We start from the raw sequence: 18364 nt of genomic DNA, 5'->3' as shown, positions 1-18364 counted from the left end.
ATCTAAGGTATTTTTAAACTATACAGGGCATTTTTGTTCCAGAAACTGAAACAATTTAGCAAAGCAAACTGTGAGGATATGTAATAGTCGTTTACCACTTTCTCACATCAACCCAAAGACCCACACTGTCCCTTTCAGCCAACAGAGGACAGAAAGATGCAGTACAGCAGGTCAGATACACACAGTCCCACAAGGGTGAAGCACTATTATTTAAAAAACATACCCTTCCTCAATTAAATAATGCAAAATTAGAATGAGGAGATTTTTCCGACGAGCTTCTGTTCGCATCTCCTCCTGTGAATTAAGACAGAGCTCTAGATCAAATGTAATATTCTCTTTATTGCTGTAAACAGCATCTAAATGTAGCCTCTGGAAACAAACAAATTAAGACAACAGCATGTAAGAACTGTAAAACAACTCACTGTTAATAAACACAAGGAAAGTGGTTTTCAATCTAATTTTTCTTACACATTATCAGGGCTACTGGATGGGTAGAAACCTTTTGCTAGAGAAGAGAAAATTACTTTAAGGCTGAACAAATAACTTACTTCCCTTGCTATGGTTATGGCTCCCAACATGCTCAGGCTGCTGTGAATTTCAGGGTGGGACTCTTGCAGACCTCAATGCTTCATGGGCTGTGCAAGGAAATCTCGTGCTCCATCCTGGCTGTGTCCTTCCCTTGCAACCAGAAACCTGTTCTCTGAGTGCCTGGAGAAGGAGGGCTGGAGAACAGGTCTGGGATCTGCATGACTCTACTATAAAGACCAGCTGTAACACTTGCGGACACCTCCCATTTCATAGGCCTTGATATATAAACACGACAAATAAAACGCAGACACTGGAAGTATTAGTGGATTGGGATAACACGAAACTTGCACAATTTTAACACAGCAGTGACCAAAATCAGGTCTCAACACATAGAAATTTCAATATGGAGTCAGTCCCATGGACTTCTTGGCACAGACTGGAGAAGCCAAATTCATTCACAAACGGTTCAGCAATAAAAACAAGGCAGCATAAAACATTTTTGTCTTCATTCAGTGAAGCTTCATCTGAGAGAGTATCAGATGCAATATCAAGCAGAGGAACAGGGGCAGTGGAAACAGAAATCATGCAAGATGCTGGAATAAAGCCTTACTCTGATGAAATATGCCATATATGCTCAGTGTCTGCAGAAAACTCCCGAGATTTTAGGGTCGTAACAGAAGTTGCTACAATGAGAGCTCTAGAAATCAGCATGTTGCCTTTGGTCTGCCTCGCTGGGACTCGAAATTGTGACCACAGAAAAGGCACGTATGGCCAAACACATACTTAGGCAAATTAATGATTTCCCTTCTCTTTCAGGCTGGGAGGGATTGGGAGTTGGACTCGATGATCCTCATGGGTCCTCTCCAGCTTGAGATATTCTGTCTTTCCTATGATTCTGTGATTACTTATGAGGACCCAGTGTGAACATGAAAAAGTGGCACTTACTCAATGAACAGGGAAAGAGCAGCAATTTCTGTTGCTTGCACAACACACAAATATCCCTGATCACACTGCACAGTAAAGCTACACAGGCTGCTACTTCTTGATTCATTCTTGATTCCCCCAGTTTCCCTCCCTTCTATCCCAATGGAGCAGAGCCTGCATCCACCCCCAAGAAAAAGCCCAGCCCAAGAGTGCTGCCTGTAGGTAAGAAACACACGGATCTCTGTCCTTTTCATACTGCCAACAGAGCCCCACCATCTGTATCCAAAGGCTTGTGCTGCTCTCTGCCTGTGCCTGGCACACGGAGATGCCAAGGAACTACTACTGACCAAGGCTGATGTTTCTAAATCCCAAAAGATGTGCAAAAGAAATATACACACAGAAAGACTATTTTTCTATTCTTTCCAGTCACTTGGAAGAGAGAGCAATCATTACAGAAAACTGTTGATACTAGAGAATCATTTATTCCAAAAATCAAAGGTGTTTTTTGGGTGGTGCAAAACCAATTTACCTCTTTATGAACTATTCCTTCACTAGGTTAGACCTATCTGCTGTGTCTGCTCTGTCCACAGCACTGGGTATCATATGGTATTTCCACTGCTAATTTCAACACTTGTTATAGGACCATCAGCTACTGTTTTATTTTAAAATAAAACCTGCCAGCCTGTAAAAAGTACCGTGTAGATCAGAGAAAAGGTATTGCAGTACAGCAGGTTATTTCCTGGGACGTTTGCTTCAGTCGTGGGGCCATCTAGTGTCACGACTAAGGAAGAGCTGGGATTTGCTCTTAACGTCTCCAGCAGAGTCAAAGCGTATTTGCAATTCACATATTGCAAAAAAGATTCGTAGAATCTTCATTCTGGCCTTCTAGAATGAAGGCTAAACCTGGCTGGGGAAAAGTGAAGAAACCATAACCCCTTTCTACCTTTACTACCCTAGATACCCTCTTGAGAGTACTTCCAAAAGGAAATTACAGTACCATTTCAGTGGCGGTACAAAGACAGTTTTTCTGAACCATTTTGGGGAGAAAAGAGTGCTGTTTAAATGTTTCATAGATCAGTAACTCCTGAATGAAGCAGATTGGTTCCTGGGAGGTGCTACAAGAAATGAACCAATTCTGAGAACTGCTATGAGCAAAGAGAGAACACACACACCCTGAGATGAAAGGGTCTTTTCCTTCTAAATTTTTTGAGGTGCTGGTGGTTGAAAAAAAGATTTTGAATTGTGGCCCTTTTACCATTTCTCCTGGATGACCTGAATCTTCCAAAACACATCTGGACGTGCAAGAAGGAAGCTGGAGTCATCACTTTCTGAGAATCCCACCTGTACATCCTTCAAAATGCAACTGCTCCTAAGGTTTATGCTGAGGAAGATTAACTGTTGTGTTTGCTAACATATCAAAGGGCAAGGTTACAGCTACCACTGAATATTTAAAACACAGTATGCAAACACAGTGGCTGCCCCAGAAGACAAACACACCAAGTGTTTCATGTAATAAGCATGGATATTCTGACAAGAGAGGAATTGCCTCTTCCTGATGGACTGACAGGGTTCATGATCCATGCTTGGAACTTTCCTTGAAAAGAATTTGTGTTCTGGCATGTCATCTGCTGCTGTTCATCCCCCTGGGTTATTTCTGCTATCCCTAAAGCATTTTAAGTTCTAGTATAAATAGTGATACAGTGATTGGCAGCATCTCAAATGATTTAAGTACAGACTTGATTCGGATGTAGGATAACATTGTGTCTGCATGTGAGCCACCTACTTCAACCTTGACATGCCAGTATTCTTCTGGTTGTGCTGACCAAGCAGAAGGAAAAATTAACCTTTACATCCCAAAAGAGTCCCATCTAAAAATGAGAAGAGTTTAGACTGAGAGGTTAATTCTGTCTTTAATGTATGTTAATAAGAATGCAAACAGCAATGGCTGATTTTGAAAAGTCAGACATGTGTCCAAAGAAAATTAACAAAGCTGTAAATCAGTTGACCCACTGACAATGACTTGCATTAGGTTGGACCTGAAAAACAAAACAAAGGTATCTCTGGTAGCCCAGTTCTGTGAGGTTTCTATAAAACAAAGAAAAATCAAGGCTCTTTTAACATGCAACTTTTACCAAGGTATGAATCTGGTGAACCAGCGGCACACGGATCATTGCCTGACCAGTCCCACCAATCCCTTTCCTGCATTTCACCAGTCTGATTTTAGCACATACTCCTTCCATGAAGCAGATGAACCTCTGTCTGTACAAGTGCCACCAGCAGCTTTATCTGTTCCCTTAAAACAGCTCTCTGCCCACCCTTGTCTGCTGTCCTGAACTCCAGTTTATCCTCTAGGGACTGACCCACTGCACTTACGTCCACAAAATTGTGCCTGCCACAGTACAGGCAGATACTAACACTGCCCAGGGCTTCTGCTGTGCTTATAGAGGAAATGGCAAATCTTACACAGCATGAAAAAAACCAGGAGTACTTACTAGTGCAAAGTTACTTAAAATTCAGTTTAGCTTTATAGTGATTTAGCCTTCCTCTTTAATTAGTATTTAGAATTGCATGTTGTTTATAGCCACTGGTATTTCAATAGATGTTTAAATGTTTAAAGTTTAATAAGCTTCCATTCTTAAAAGAACAGAAAAATGTAGGTAATTAAATTTTCAATTACTATAGGGGATTTTGGTGTCCATGAAATTAATAAAACCTTAAGGCACTTAAATGTGATCTTGTTTTAAAAACGAAACAGTTGGGCGCTTAACTAATTAGCTTTAACACTTATAGTGTTATTTTATTTATTTCTAGCCTAACAAAAGAGTGGCACATATTCCTTTTCTTTGAGTCATTTTAAATTAAACTCTAATAGAGTTTGCATCTTTAGGTGCAATTGTTTGTTTAGTCATTTCCACACCTTTTACTAAAATGCATTTATACTATAAATCAACCAAGCCTCTTGTGTAATTTCCTGAAATTAATGGACCTAATAAAAGATTAATTTAACGCAGTAACATTTCATTATCATTTGACCCTATATATTCTGCATGAATATGTTTGTTAGGATGAGAAATAGAGAGTTTCAAGAGTAAATCATGGTCTGAGGAGCTTGGGAATAAGAGCTATTCTGCTTTAGTGTAGGCACTCTAAGTACATCCAACTGGGGCAGCCAGGATGCATTCAGAAGGATCTCAGATTAGGAATTCAGACAAGAGGCAACCAGAGAGCTGTAAAATCACACAGGGAAAGCACTGATTGTAATACACACGCAGAACCCTCTCCCTCTTTGTCTCTGGGATCACAGGATGCTGACAGTATGGGGTTCCTCAAGATGAAGCTGGCACCATGTGCCAGGACAGATAGGCTTGATGGGCTCACCTAGTTTTCCTCCTCCCTCCACCACCCTGTATTCCCACAGCTTTCACTTCCCCATAGCCCTTTGGATATTTGCAGCCTTGACAGGCTTTTCAGAAGGCTGAATGTTCAGTTCTTGTCTGGCTTGCTGACCGTACTTTTTGAGAAACACAAGCAGAGAACGGAACTGGTGAGTTTTAAACAATGTATAACTTGGCTGCATTGAATAGAATTTCCCAGGACAAAGAAAGGGCGCTTTGCCCTCTTCTCTCTTCCAGATTATACAAGGCTGCTACAAACAATAAAGTTGCCAAAGTTTTTCAAGGCTTATAATGAGCTTTCATAATTAAAGACATACAGCAAGCTCACCATAGAACCTATGACTGGGAACAAGAATCCAAAAACCCTCTTGGCAGCTTCAGGTGGTTCTTCAAGTCACTAGTTTTAAGAAAAGTCTCCAAACTTCTGCTCCTCTGTGAAACACAAATTACTGCTTCTTCTCTATACCCAAAATATAGACTGTTATCTTCAAATCCATCCTGCCAAAAGGCTATGGAGAAGCCAGTTTACCAAAAGCACATCAAACCAAACCCTGTGACACAGCTAACAGGGAAGAGCTCTTGCCCTCTAGTTCCCAATCCCACAAATGTTTTTGCATTTAGTAGCCAGCACCATCCTTGGGATGAAGGCCATGCAAATCCCCCCTGGTGAGGTTAAAAATCAGGTCCCCTTTTCTCCTCTCCTCCTCCTGCATGTTAATGCTGTTTCAATACCACGCCTTCAGGCTCCATTCTCAATGGCTGAGATCTGAATCTATTTTAGAGCTCAGAAAGAAACTGTGCTGGAGGATCCCGCTCCTAGGTAAATATAGCTATCCTACTAACACTTTCTGAGGAGAGAAAACTCGTGGACAGGCACCAATCTCTTCTCTCTCTGGTGACCAGTGACAGGACCTAAGGCAACTTCATGGAACTGGGTCAGGGGAGGTTTAGGCTGGTCATCAAGAAAAGGTTCTTCCCCCAGAGGGTGGTCAGGCACTCAACAGGCTCCCCAGGGAATGGGCAATGGGCATGGCCCCAAGGCTGCAAGAGTTCAAGAAGTGTTTTGACAATGCCCTCAAAAGCATGGTATGAGTTTCAGGGCTATGCTGTGCAAGGCCAAGAGTTACGACATGATGATCCTTGTGGGTACCTTCCAGCCCAGCACATTCTATGATTCTACAAGAGGTTGATAAAATACCTAAAGCTCAGTCTCAGGACTCCTCCCAAAACTCCCCTTTTGTGGAGAATCCTGTACTTTTCATTCTCAAGTGGGAAGAGGGATTGGTGTACGTATGCATGCACAGCCCCCACAGCCTTACGGGAAAGGCTTTTAGCATCCCTGCAGCCTCTCTCACTCCGGTAAAATTTAACCAGCAGATGGAAGCAAAAGAACAGGTTACGAAATTCAAAATCCTGCGGGTTTTGGGCTTTCTGGACAAGAACCACAGAATCATCGAATCACACGATGGTTTGGGTTAGAATTGACTTTAAGACCATCCAGTTCCAAGCCCCTGCCATGGGCGGGGACACCTTCCACTAGCCCAGGTTGCTCCAAGCCCCGTCCAGCGTTGACTGGAACACTTCCAGGGATAGGGCAGTATAGCTGTGGCTTTTTGAAACAAGAACCAGGGGAGGAAGGAATACGGATTGTCTCCTTTGGCCGTGCCTGCTGCTCCAGAACCATTCAGAAAGGGGCTGTGCGGGATCCACCCCCATCCCTGCCCATCATGCCCAGCCCCATCCCCGCCGCCATGACAATCCCAACCCCAACGCGCATGAGAGCGCCCCGCCCCCCCGTTGACGTGGCAACCGCGACGCGCAACCGCGACGCGGAGCCGCCCGCCCCGCCGGTTCTCACCGCTTCCCTCGCCTGGCGGGTGCTTCTCAGCGCCTGGCAGAAGAGCTCCATGGCGGCAGGGGATACCACCGGGAATGCTACCGGGAACGCCGCCCGGAATAACACACCGAGCGCCCGGACCCGCACCCCGCCGACCCCCGCGGGGGACAGGCGCGCCCCGCCTCCCCGGCGCAGCCAATCGGAACGTCGGAAGGTGAAAGATTGACTGACGGCCTGCCCAATGACGAGTAGAGCAGGGTGGGCGGAAGGCGGCGCTGGCCAATGGGCGCCGGGCTCGCCTGGGTGGCGCGGAGTGGGGGGCGGTTGGGTAGGGGGCTCGGGCTGAGGGGATTCAGTGGTCTGGCCCCGGAACAATCCAGAACGACGCAAACCAACCTCAAACAAGCCAAACCAACCCAAACCATGCCAATCCAACCCAACCCCACCCCAAGCAAGCCAAATCAAGCCACAATAACCCGAATCGGCACAGCCCAGCTCACTCCACTGCTAAACATGGCCAGCTCTCCCACACAGCTAAGCTGTGCCTGAGAAGCAACAGAGTGCAGTCTACCCCTCACATCAAGGACGTGCCAGTGGGCATTAAAGTGGAGACCACCACTGTGAGGGAACACAGGGCTGTGAGAAGCGCTCTTTTTGGAGTACAACTCAGCTGCCTGGTTGCTGCAGCCTCCTGGGTTCAGCGTGTGAATTACTGGAGGGGTGAACTGTGCCTTTTGGACATGGTCCAGCTTCAGTCCAGCTGGAGGAGAATCTATGATCCTGCAAGACGAAACCTAAAACTCAGTCTCAGGACCCCTCCCCAGACTCCTCTTTTGTGAGGAATCCTGTGCTTTTCCTGCACAATGGGAAGAGGGATTGGTGGATACATGCACAGCACCCAACAGCTTGGTGGGAAGGGCTTTTATCAGCCCTGTTCCCAAATCCAACAGCTGCTCAGGTCTTGGGCAGAGTAATGACCAGGTTCTCACATCCCTGCAACACGACCTGGTCTAGTGGAAAGGGGCATGGAACTGGATGAGTTTTAAGGTCCCTTCCAACCCAAAACATTCTGGGATTCTATACCACACTTGCTTAGCATCTCATCCTCAAAAACAGATATCCTGTTTTTTTTCAGATATCCAGCTCTTCCTCCAAACATATTTCTCAGTATAACCGTCAGTACCCCATACGGCCTCGTCCTTTTGGTGTCACTCTGTTCCCACTCTGGAATGTTTCCCCAGCCCTTTTCTAAGACTTTCCCAATCTGATACCTGCCAACACAGGCTTGAGTGTGTGCTCACAGCTCACGCAGTTGTGCTGAAATGCAACATACTTTCATCCTGCCAAGGATGCAGTTTAACACAAATATTTTTTTATTACATTTGTTCCATAAATCATGGAGTTTTTTCCAAGTGGATCGATGTCCCTCTAACTAACTTAGGTCCCCACCTACTAGAACTTGTGCTTAATTTTTTGGCCTTAATGTAGCAGTACAGTGGGTAACACATCTTTTTTTTCCATGATTGTGGGCATCTTTTTTTATGGCTCTGAAAGAGAAGTTCCTGTAATCGAAGTTAGGATTCAAGCCATCCCAAGTTCATCACTGTTGGGAAAATAGCCTGGGTTCAGGACTGTGCTTGACTGGAGAGTTTTCCATCATTACTGTTCAAGGGCTAGTGGTACCCTCATATGTGGCTTTCTATAGTTTTGATGGAAAAAGAGACACTTCAAATCCTTTGAACAAAAATTGAGGGTAATTTTTACAAAAACTGTCCATGGAAGCAAATGCTCACCCACAGTCAGGGAGGCTGTGTTCAAGACTGTGAAATCTAGGCCTATGTCAATAGGCATAATTTGATAAAAATAATAATGATCAAGTAAGCAACTTCATAGCAAAATTTAAATATTTTGCTTTTGGGCTTATAACCAAAATATAGGTGTATCACCCTGGTATGTTAGGATGGCCAGGCAAAATTAATATTTCCTCATCAAAACTGAATATATAAATGCGTATATCTATATATAAAAGAACACATTAGGTTTATAATTTGGATTTTTCTAAACTTTAGTATGTCTATTAAGTCTGACATCAATGTAGTTACATATAACTATATTCATCATATGCCTTGACAGAAGATTATGTCCCATCCAAACTCTGTTTCGCCAAACAGCTGCATTGAAAGTGCAGATACAATGCAGCTACATAAATGATTTCTTTCCAGTAAGCAGAATCAGAGAATCACAGGATAGTTTGGGTTGTTAAGGGGCCTTAAAGACATCCAGTTCCAATGCCCTGCCTGGGACAGAGACATCTTCCACTAGACCAGGTTACTCCAAGCCCCGTCCAACCTGAGTACCCAGCTCAACAGTGTCTTATCCTATAGCCAGAGCCCACATTTGTAATGTCAGCAGCACGATTAAGGGTGTCTTTAAGCCTCTGTGCTTTCACAGCTCTAGACCTCGCACTAAGAGGTTTTAGGCACTGACTACCACTTAAATATTTTTGCCATTCCCTTATAATGTTACCTTAAAAAGTACATGTCTGTGGGATATCAGAGATGATGGAGGAGCCTAAGGCTGACCTCATAAAATTCCTTCCTTTAAACACAGCACACACAAAACAAATCCACTTTCCACCCAGTCACCCCAGCCCCATCCCTGCTTGCAGTTCACACTCTGTTGTCTATTAGCAGCTGGTTAAGCAGCACAGGAGGGGTTTGATGAGGTATAATGCTGATAAGAGCACTTGTTGCAATCCTGTGAGCAGCTGTAGGGTTGTTTTGTTTGTTGTTTTGGGGTTTGTTTTTTGTTTTGTTTTGTTTTGGTTTGGTTTTTTTTGCAGCGTCTGTGGAAGGCTGGGAGGGTTTATTTGGATGTTCAGATGTCTTTCTGTAGCTAACGCAGCTGTGGGAACAGGCAGTGCTTGTATGGACATACTGTGCATAGCACTAGAAATATTACTAGAAAAGGTTGAAACCAGACTATTTTTTTTCCCCTAACAAGCCTCAATTTAGGGGGCAGGTTGCTTAGCACCTATAGGCTCGTTCCTCACCCTAATTAGAGCCTATTAGGGAAGACAAAAACCCCAGGTACTGCTTCGGTGATATCCTGGGAGATAGGAGTATCCACTGGCTGTCTTGGGGAAGGTCTCCTCCAATGGCTGATGCTGGGCCGAGTTTTAAGGCTTTCACTGAAAATTCGGAAAATACTCAAAGGAAGAGCTTGGGCAATGATTTAGGAAATGCAGCAGCAGGTTTAGAGAGAAGAAGGAGGAGAAGAAGAAGAAAGGGGTATCGGAGATGGAGGTGCAAGAAGAAGCAAAGGTTTCAGATCCCAGAAGAATCTCTGACATTTGAGGTAGGTTTCTTAAAAGTATGGTGGAAAGAGAAATATTGGAAATGTTGAAATTTATCTAAGATGACTTGGTAGCCGTGGAGTGTAAGCCTGGAGTTGATGTGTGTGTGTGAGAAGTTTTCATGAAACAGCAGGATTTTGAAGAACTAGAGCAAAAGGGGGGATTAATTCTAGTTACTGGAAAAACAGAAGAGGGAGATTTGAAAGAAATTTTTCTGTGGAGATAATGGAATGGGAGAGGAAATGCCTGTGCTCTAAGACATAAATTGAGGAGGACCAAAAGTAAGAAGGGCTTTTTTTTTTTTTTCTTTTTGTGAGGCTAGGGCCCCAGAGATGTGTAGTAGAAAGGCTGTGAGGGAAGGAGGGAGAAAAACAACATACGATGAAGGAACACTTCAGTAAAAATATTAGGGAAAGCTAATATGTAAACTCTTGTTATCCTACGCATGTGAGGTGTATAAAAATAATGTTTGCCCTTATCCTCGCAGATACTGAGGATGAGAAGAATGGAAAGGTTGAAGGATGTGGTTATGAAGTGAGAGGTGATTGTACTCTAGAAAAGACGTGCCTGGCTCTGATGTGAGCTTGAACATTGATGTCCTTCCCTGTGTGTTTGAAGGAAGGAACACTTGAGGGTTTGCTAAAAGAACAAAAGAGAATGCTTTGGTCTGGTCATGCTTTAATGATCTAAGAGAGTCTAACCTGCAGCTTGCCCATTTAGTCTGGTATTGCATTGGAAGGAAAAATGAGCATTTGATGGACTTAGGAGTTGAACTCATGCAGTGGTGTGGCAGATGGCATGTTTTATTAGCCTGTTGATTCCTGGTTTTGACTAACAGAAGGGGTTTGAAATTAATGAAGTCCTTATGCTTAAATCTCCAGGGTGTCTTAAGACCAAGCAAAGAAGCTGTTTCTGCCGAGGGCTAGATATCTGTGCCTATAGTGAAAAACTTTGGCACAACAAAGGGTTTATTTTGGAGGAAACAGTAAATAAAAAGGAAAGCCTGTCTCAGAAAGCTGTTGCAGAATTGCAGCTAATGATGTTAATTGTGGAGTTCCTTGATCTTGTAGCAGTATTAAGTGCCCACAGCTAGTGTGTACGGCAGGGATCAGTATCCTCTAGAAAAGCTCAGCTATTTGTTCCCAAAACTGCCTGCCAGCATCCCTCCTTGCAGAGCCTGCTGCCAAGGTGGCGTGTCCCTTGGCCCATAAGTTACTCTTCTAGTTGCTGCTCTGGATGTGTCGATCGTGCAAAACTAGCTGCCTTTCAGTTAATACGAGCAAATATGTTTTGCATTTCAGGCCTCTTTTCTTTTCCAGTGTCTCTTCATCTTCTTGTTAGGGTTGTGTTGGCTGCTTGCCTGTTTGTTGGCTGAGTCTTTGCTATTTTTTATTGCAATAAATCGGTTGTTCGGTTTTACAGCCAAGTTGCCGATGAAACTGAATATTGTGAGTAGGTAATTATTGTGACTAGGTAATGATCTCTGGCTGCTTTTGAAAACAATATTCTCGGCTGCATCTCGATGTTTATTTTTCTGTAAATGTCTCAACATTTCCCTTGCAGCGGGAAACTCATTATCCAGTTTTTGAAGCTTACTGCTGGTGACATTTTCCCTTCATTTTTTATTAATGTGTTGCATCATCATTATAACACAAATTATGAGTGCTCTTGATTGGGTGGATAAACTCGGCTGTAAAACTGCAAGCTTTCTATTTAATCCACTTCAATTGCAAACTGGATTATGTTTTATTTATTCTATGATTTGCTGGTTTGGTTGGTTTTTCTGTTTTATTTTTGTTTGGTTGGTTTGTTTTTTAATAGAACAATTCAGTTAAAAAGCAGTGTTAATCCTGGAGGGGAGGAAACACGGCATGTGTGTCCAGTTCTGGGCTCCTCAGTAAAGGAAAGACAAGGAGCTAATGGAGAGGTCCAGTGGAGGGCACAAGGATTATGAGGGGTCTGGAGCATGTCTTATGATGAGTGACTACAAGACTTGGGCATGTTTAGCCTAGAGGAGACTGAGACAGGATCTCATTAATGCAGCTAAACGTCTCAAAGGCAGGTGTCCAGAGAATGGCGCAGGACTCTTTTCAGTGGTGTCCAGCGACCGAATGAGGAGCAATGGACACAACTAAAACACATGAAGTTTCACCTCAGCGTGAGGAAGAACTTCTTTACGTTGAAGATGGCACAGCTCTGGTAGAGGGGGTCCAGGGAGGTCGGGGAGTCTCCCTCTGTGAGACATTCCAAACCCACCTGGACGAGTTCCTGTGTGACCCTGCATTGTCAGGAGTTTGGTCTGGGTGATCTCGAGAGATCATCTTTATTTTGTGATCCCTCCGGGATAATTTCCAGGACCACCTGAGTTCTTCACAGCCCGGAGCTGCTGCAGGAGCCCCGTGGAACTGCGGCGGTACCTACAGGAGTGCGTGTGTGCAGATGGACTGGTCTCCCCTGAGGGTTCCCGGTGTGTCCGTGCCACCCTTGGCCGGTCTCCCCTGAGGGTTCCCGGTGTGTCTATGCCACCGCGGACGGGTTTCCCCTCAGGTCCCCCGCCCCTCCCTGCCGTCCTTCCCGCCCGACCGCCCTCCCCGTCACGTGGCGGGAGCGCGCTCCGGGTGCACGATGATGGTGGCGGCGGCGCCCGGCGGCGGCGGGTAGAAAATGGCGGATTTCGAGGAGCTGCGGGTGAGGAGGAAGGAGGGAGAGAGGTCCCGGCGGGGGCAAGATGTCGGTGCTGGGGGGCCCGCGCCATCCCCGGGGTGAGAGGGGAGGGAGGGAAGGAGCGGGGCCGCCCCGACTTCCCGGGAGTCGGTGGGGTCTTCCCAGGGAGACCCTCCCTGTCAGTGTCCGGTTGTCCACACAGCCGTGTGGGTTGTGCTGCTGCTGCCGCCGGGGGGGTTCTTCCCGCTCCTTCGGACATTTTAAAGCCGTCTCGGCGCTGCCGAGCGGCCCCCGGGCTCGCACGGCTCCTGCTGGGCCCCGCGCCCCGTGCAGCTGAAGGGAGGGCGGTGAATAACCACGGGGCTGCTAAAAATGCTGATAGCTGTGGAATCTCTGGAAATCCGTGGACCGCTTTCCAATCGGGAAAGCTGTGCCTGCCCAGCGTGAAACCCAGTGCTGCTTTTCAGACGTGTTTTATCTTCGGTTCATTATCTTTCATATTGTGGTGGTGGACTCTCTGTAGCAGATTTGTCGGAGTGGGTGTGTGCTGCGTGTGTCCTTTCATTTTGCTAAGGTGTGTACACAAAGAGCTGACTGAATAGTTTGTGCTTTTCCTCCTATTTCCTGAACAATCTGCTGGTACCTTTGTGTAGAAGGAGGAGGTTATCCTTCAGCAGCATCCACACCTGCAGAAGTGGAATTCTTCGTGGGAATTCCGCGTGCAGGCCGCTCCCCGCCCCCCCCTCCAGACTTTGTTACAGGAGGGATAAAAGCCGGTTAAATAGGAACCACTGTGAGCTGGCCTTCAGTGGAGAGGAAGAGCTAGTGTTGGTGTGACCTGCAGTGGGAAGTGTGCTGCAATCGCCAGAGAATTTCCCATGCTGAGGCTTCTTCCAGCACTAGCACTGGTAGTGCAGCTGAGGAGCTCACTTATAAAAATATAGTGGAAAGAACTGAGTTTCTTTGTCTGAGGACAGCAGTGCTCTGTCTCAGGTTTAGGAACTGTTGGCTTATTTTTTTGTGCTTGTGTTGTTGGGGGTTTTTTCCCTTTTAGATGTGTTTGTGTTTACACATTTCCTTGCTCGGTGTTCTCACCCATTCGTAACCCTCATTCCAAGGTGTCTCAAAGGGTTTGGCTAAAGTCCCAGTGTAAACTTTGTGCCAGGGGTGACTCTTCTTTCTTTATCTCTTCCTCTACAATCTTGAGCTGGAGTTGTGGTCTGTCTCTCCCAAAGCCCTGTAATCGCTTATCTGTATATCCCTAAGTATTGATAGTTTCCCCCAGGGAATAAGGTACATAAATACCTTTGAAATTGACAAGCAACTGAGGTGCATAGATAGAAGTAATACAGGAAATATGGAGGGAAAAGGGAACTGTGTTTCAGGCCAACTGCTGGGCTGCCCTTTCATCACTCAAAAGAAGAGATGCCACTAGTTAAAAAAAAAAAGTCTGAAGGCATATCTTTTGATGTTCCCATTCATCTTAATTGTAAACTGGAGTGCCTGTGAGATTAATCTGTTAGCCTGGAGCTTCTCTAAATGTTCAGCATCCATCTGATAATAATTCATGACCTGTTTTGGGAAAGGTCTACGTATTTTTTTGGAAGAGAATGTAATTGTCTGCTTCATGTCTGCAAGGCCCTGGCTGAATTTTTCTTTTCTTCTTTTTGCATTTGAAGATGCATTTGAATGTGCCTGCTTGAATACCAAGCACTTGGTTTTGAGGCTTAAATTTTTTTTCAGACAACCAAATCTTCCTGCTTTTGACCAAAGGTGAGAGAGAGATTTCCTCACCCCCAGCGGATTTTGTGAATTTACCTTTAGGTGTGATCTGAAATGGCTGTTTTATAGATTAACGTACTGAATGTTTTTATGGCAGTATTGTTTGCTGCTCTCTTGTTGACTGCAGTTTCCTGTAGTATGTCATCTCTGCCTGCTTTATGAAAGGCCACTTGGGCTCATTTTGAGAGTGGAATTCATTTTGGTAATTTGTTGAGGACTGACTAAAGGCAGGAGGTCAGAGTTCTTTCTTAAACCCTGTTTCTTGAGGGAAACATGCAGGAGCAGCATTTTTTTTTTCTTTTCAGGGCAGAGGAGCATTTTAATATTTGTTAGGACTATCCCTGGCATCCTCTGGATGTTCACAGTAAAAATTCTGTGGAGCTGAGATCCAAGCATTATAACTGAGAGGCTGTAGTGAAATAAACCAGACTGAAAGAAGCCTTGTTACATCAGACCTTTTGCAAGTCTTCAGTTTTGTCAAAGGACTTGGATGCAACTAACCACAGTTGCTACTTTTCAAGATACCGCTGAAAATGCCTGGTCAAAGCTTTACCCTTCCGGACCATCATGATTAAGCTTTTTATTAACTAGTAATATTTATTAATTTCTGTAGATCACTGTTTTCTGGAGTATTAGGAAGTGGCTGAGAAGCTGTGGAGAGCACACCTGTGCCTAGTTGTGAGATACAGTTAGTTTTGAGATACCATTTCCAGAGCTGCTGTTCCCATATGTGTTTTTAAACCTGACTCATACCTTTATCCATGATCCCCTCTCCACAGCAGCCCAGTAAATGTTGAAGGTATTACACAGGCAGAGGCGGATGTGGAACAGAATCATCAGTCTGGTGTGGAGGCCAGAGATGACGAGTAAACACATTTTTGAACAGAATTGGCCCAGAAGTGGGGAACTACAGCTCCTTCTGAGAGCAATCTGTGAGAAAACGATTCCAGCTCCCAACAGATTCTGACCTAGCCAAGACTTGGCTTGAAGCTTGTTGAATCTCAACAAAGTACTGCAGATAAGAGGATCAGTTACATATTACTGAAAGAGTATTTTTGGGTCCTCTGTGTTTCTGCTGGTGTCCTGAGTCTAAATTGGAAACAAATAATGTGGAGTGCATGCAGTCTTTGAAACAGATCAGTAGTTTAGAAGGTGAAGCATCAGTCACATAGTTTGTGTTTAATCAGGTTTTGAAGTCATTTGTTAGTGTCATCTTTGTAGGGCAAAAAAGAGGGCTCTTTATAGGCAAGTGGCTATGCCTGTGCCAAAACTAATTTGTGACACTAGTTTCAGAGCCATTGTGTAAAAACTCGTTTGATTGAGAAGAGATGGAATTGTGCTAATATATCCTTTTTGGCAGGAGAGATTGCACAAAATTTACTGGAAAATCAGGTTTATAAATGCTGGAAGTAGGTCCCACTTTTACTGTTTGCTGTTGCACACCTGGGTATTGAAGTCACATGATTCAAACTGGGAAGAGCAGTGTGGTTTGGATACCATATTAGAATACAGAATTCTCACTCTTTCATATATTGGATCTCTTGTTCATGCCAGACTTGGTGTCTTTCCACTCCTCTTGCTTTATTTTTCCAGTCTGGAATGACAGCGTAAGTGACTGCCTCACATTTACCAGGTGAAGCAGTGCTTAGTGCTAAATTGCTAACAAGAAAATGCTGAAAACTGTTTTCATGTGTCTTCCTCAAGCTCACTGCCAAACACTGTTTTATTTTATCTGTGTTAATACCATTGTATTGTATATGCCGACCAGTTTATGTATTTGATGTAGAAATGAAATTCCACATGATGACCTGGGTTAAACTTAAGATGGTGGACTGAATAGATATCGACAAGTTGCTGCTGGTTCTGTAATGATCCGTAGGCTGCAGTTAAATTGAGTGTATTAAATAACATAAGTGCAGATAAAATACTCCTAATAACCTGTGATAATGTGCTGTTACCTTGTATCTGCACAAAATTCCTGTGTTGTCCCTAGGTTCACAGTCACTATTCTAGATCACTGAGGTTTATCGGGGCACTTTAAAAGTTTGTTGTATGTAAAATCATTAACAGTTAACTGATTGTGCTGAGATATAGTGATGGGGAGAGGAAGGAGATAATGGAGTTTAGGGTACTCTAAAAAGGACGCTGCAATGAAATGACCATACTTTGTTTTGAATGTCTTAAATATTTGTGTTTGTTTGACTTTAGATTTTTGCTGTTATTAAGTGCATGCAGCTTTGGAGCTAATTCCTAATTGTGGAGCCAGGCTAGAGGCAGTGCAAAGGAAAATCTCCATAATACTTAGGATCTGGTGGTTATGATTTACATTGACTGTGGTTTTCTTTGGAGCTGCTTTTGCTGTCCTGTACTACTGACACAGGTTTCAATAACGGCATCTTCATTTTTCCCTGTGCCTTGCATGTCTTTATCCATGGTTATATCAGTTTGAGAACACATTTTCATTCAGTGGAGAGATCGTCAACCATCCCAGGACACTGGTTGTTTTTCTTTACCAGCATTACCCATTTCTAGCCTGCTGTAAGTCAGCATGGATGCAGATTTACTGCAAAAGATGTCACAAATGTACTTTGTTGCTGAATGTCCATGAAAGGGCTTAAAGTCAGGAGAGAGGATTTGTGGAACCTGTCCTTGGTGTGTTCCTTCTGTACAGAGCATTCAGACACTTCGGAAATTGTCTGGAAGCCAGTGGGGCTGAAGCAGAGCTCTTAGGGGCAAGCTGACCAGTACTTCTGAGTAGGCTGGATTGCTTCTGCAGTGCAAGTATTCGGTTCGCTGCTTGAGCAGTACTTGACCTGAAAGCCACAGTTGTTGGTGCTTATTGTAGACATATATCAAGAAGTAAACAGGCATTTTCAGTTTCCTTGCATTGATAGAGAGAGATGTAGAGTGACTGTTAATATTGCAGGGGAGTGTGGAGAACGACACAGCTCTTGTTTGGAGAGATGTTTGATCCCTTACTTTGCTTTGAAACATGCCTGCCCCTTAGTTTCAGCGGCATGTCAGCATTTCCTGGGCTCCTTAACGTCATCCTTCCTGGGAAATTAATGCCATTCCAGATACACCTACGGCTTAATGCTTTAAAACAGTGTTTCTGCTGATGAATCATGGTTGCTAAAGTTCAACTGTAAGAAGCAAAATAACCTATGAAACTTCTTAGGAGCTTCAAGTACGAATTTCAGCAGAAAAAATATTTCTGGAATATAAAAGTGCTTGAATTATCCATTCTGATTTCCTTCCTTAGAGTTCTGTCAAACTACTCTTTGTGTTCATGGAATAATGTTAAAACTAAAATGGCTTTGGTTTTTTGAAGCTTTTTTACTGGGCTGTGCAGCTGTAAAGAACCTCTTTTAAGAGAAAATGGCATCTACATGACACAACTTGAATGTCTAATCTTAATTGAGTGATGTGAAAAGCATATTAATAACGAGGCTGCAGTCTTCTGCAGTGTGCTGGAAAACCAAAAGAAAATAACTTGATAAGGGTTTGTTGGAAGCAGTATATGCCTTGCACCATGATTTTAAGTGTTTTCAGACGTATGTCTTCATAAAAGTTTGTTGATGATAGTGAATGTCCACTTTATATTTGTAAATTGAGTAGGAAGATCAGTACAGAATCGTAGGTTTGGTTTGGAAGGGACCTTAAAGCTTCACTCCTATGAGCAGGGACACCTTCCACTATCCCAGGTTGCTCCAAGCCCTGTCCAACCTGGCCTTGGACACTTCCAGAGATGGGGCAGCCACAGCTGCTCTGGGAACCCTGTGCCCAGGCCTCACCATTCTCACAGGGAACAACTCCTTCCCGGTATCCCATCTGGCACTGGGAAGCCATTTCCTGTGTCCTGTCCCTCCAGGCCATTGT

At 44.2% G+C, this 18364-nt stretch overlaps 2 protein-coding genes across 19 annotated transcripts in view; one reads left to right on the top strand and one right to left on the bottom strand.

The window, feature by feature from the left end:
* Window positions 1–6858, bottom strand: part of KATNAL2 (katanin catalytic subunit A1 like 2) — a 28939-nt gene extending 22081 nt beyond the window's left edge. For 8 of the 16 annotated variants that reach the window (XM_042028810.1, XM_042028809.1, XM_042028813.1 and 5 more), the window contains exons 1-2: window positions 6706–6858; window positions 224–369 (exon numbers count right to left, since the gene is read on the bottom strand). In XM_042028810.1, the coding sequence (XP_041884744.1) occupies window positions 224–369; window positions 6706–6756 (197 nt within the window). In that variant the 5' untranslated portion in view covers window positions 6757–6858. Of the gene's footprint in view, window positions 1–223; window positions 370–548; window positions 6363–6705 lie in introns of those variants that run through there. The other 8 variants (XM_042028823.1, XM_042028812.1, XM_042028818.1 and 5 more) reach the window with 5 other exon arrangements.
* Window positions 6859–10018: 3160 nt separating this feature from the next.
* PIAS2 (protein inhibitor of activated STAT 2) overlaps window positions 10019–18364 on the top strand; it is a 30542-nt gene continuing 22196 nt past the window's right edge. For 2 of the 3 annotated variants that reach the window (XM_042028806.1, XM_042028804.1), the window contains exon 1: window positions 12623–12727. In XM_042028806.1, the coding sequence (XP_041884740.1) occupies window positions 12704–12727 (24 nt within the window). In that variant the 5' untranslated portion in view covers window positions 12623–12703. Of the gene's footprint in view, window positions 10042–12622; window positions 12728–18364 lie in introns of those variants that run through there. The other variant, XM_042028799.1, reaches the window with a different exon arrangement.

Source organism: Corvus kubaryi, unplaced genomic scaffold, assembly GCF_017639235.1.
Source record: "Corvus kubaryi isolate FWS band 111438036 unplaced genomic scaffold, C.kubaryi_AGA036_p1.0 37308, whole genome shotgun sequence".
Lineage (NCBI taxonomy): Eukaryota > Metazoa > Chordata > Aves > Passeriformes > Corvidae > Corvus > Corvus kubaryi.
The sequence above is the reverse complement of the archived record's forward strand: the minus strand, read 5'-3'. Positions and strand labels throughout refer to the sequence as shown.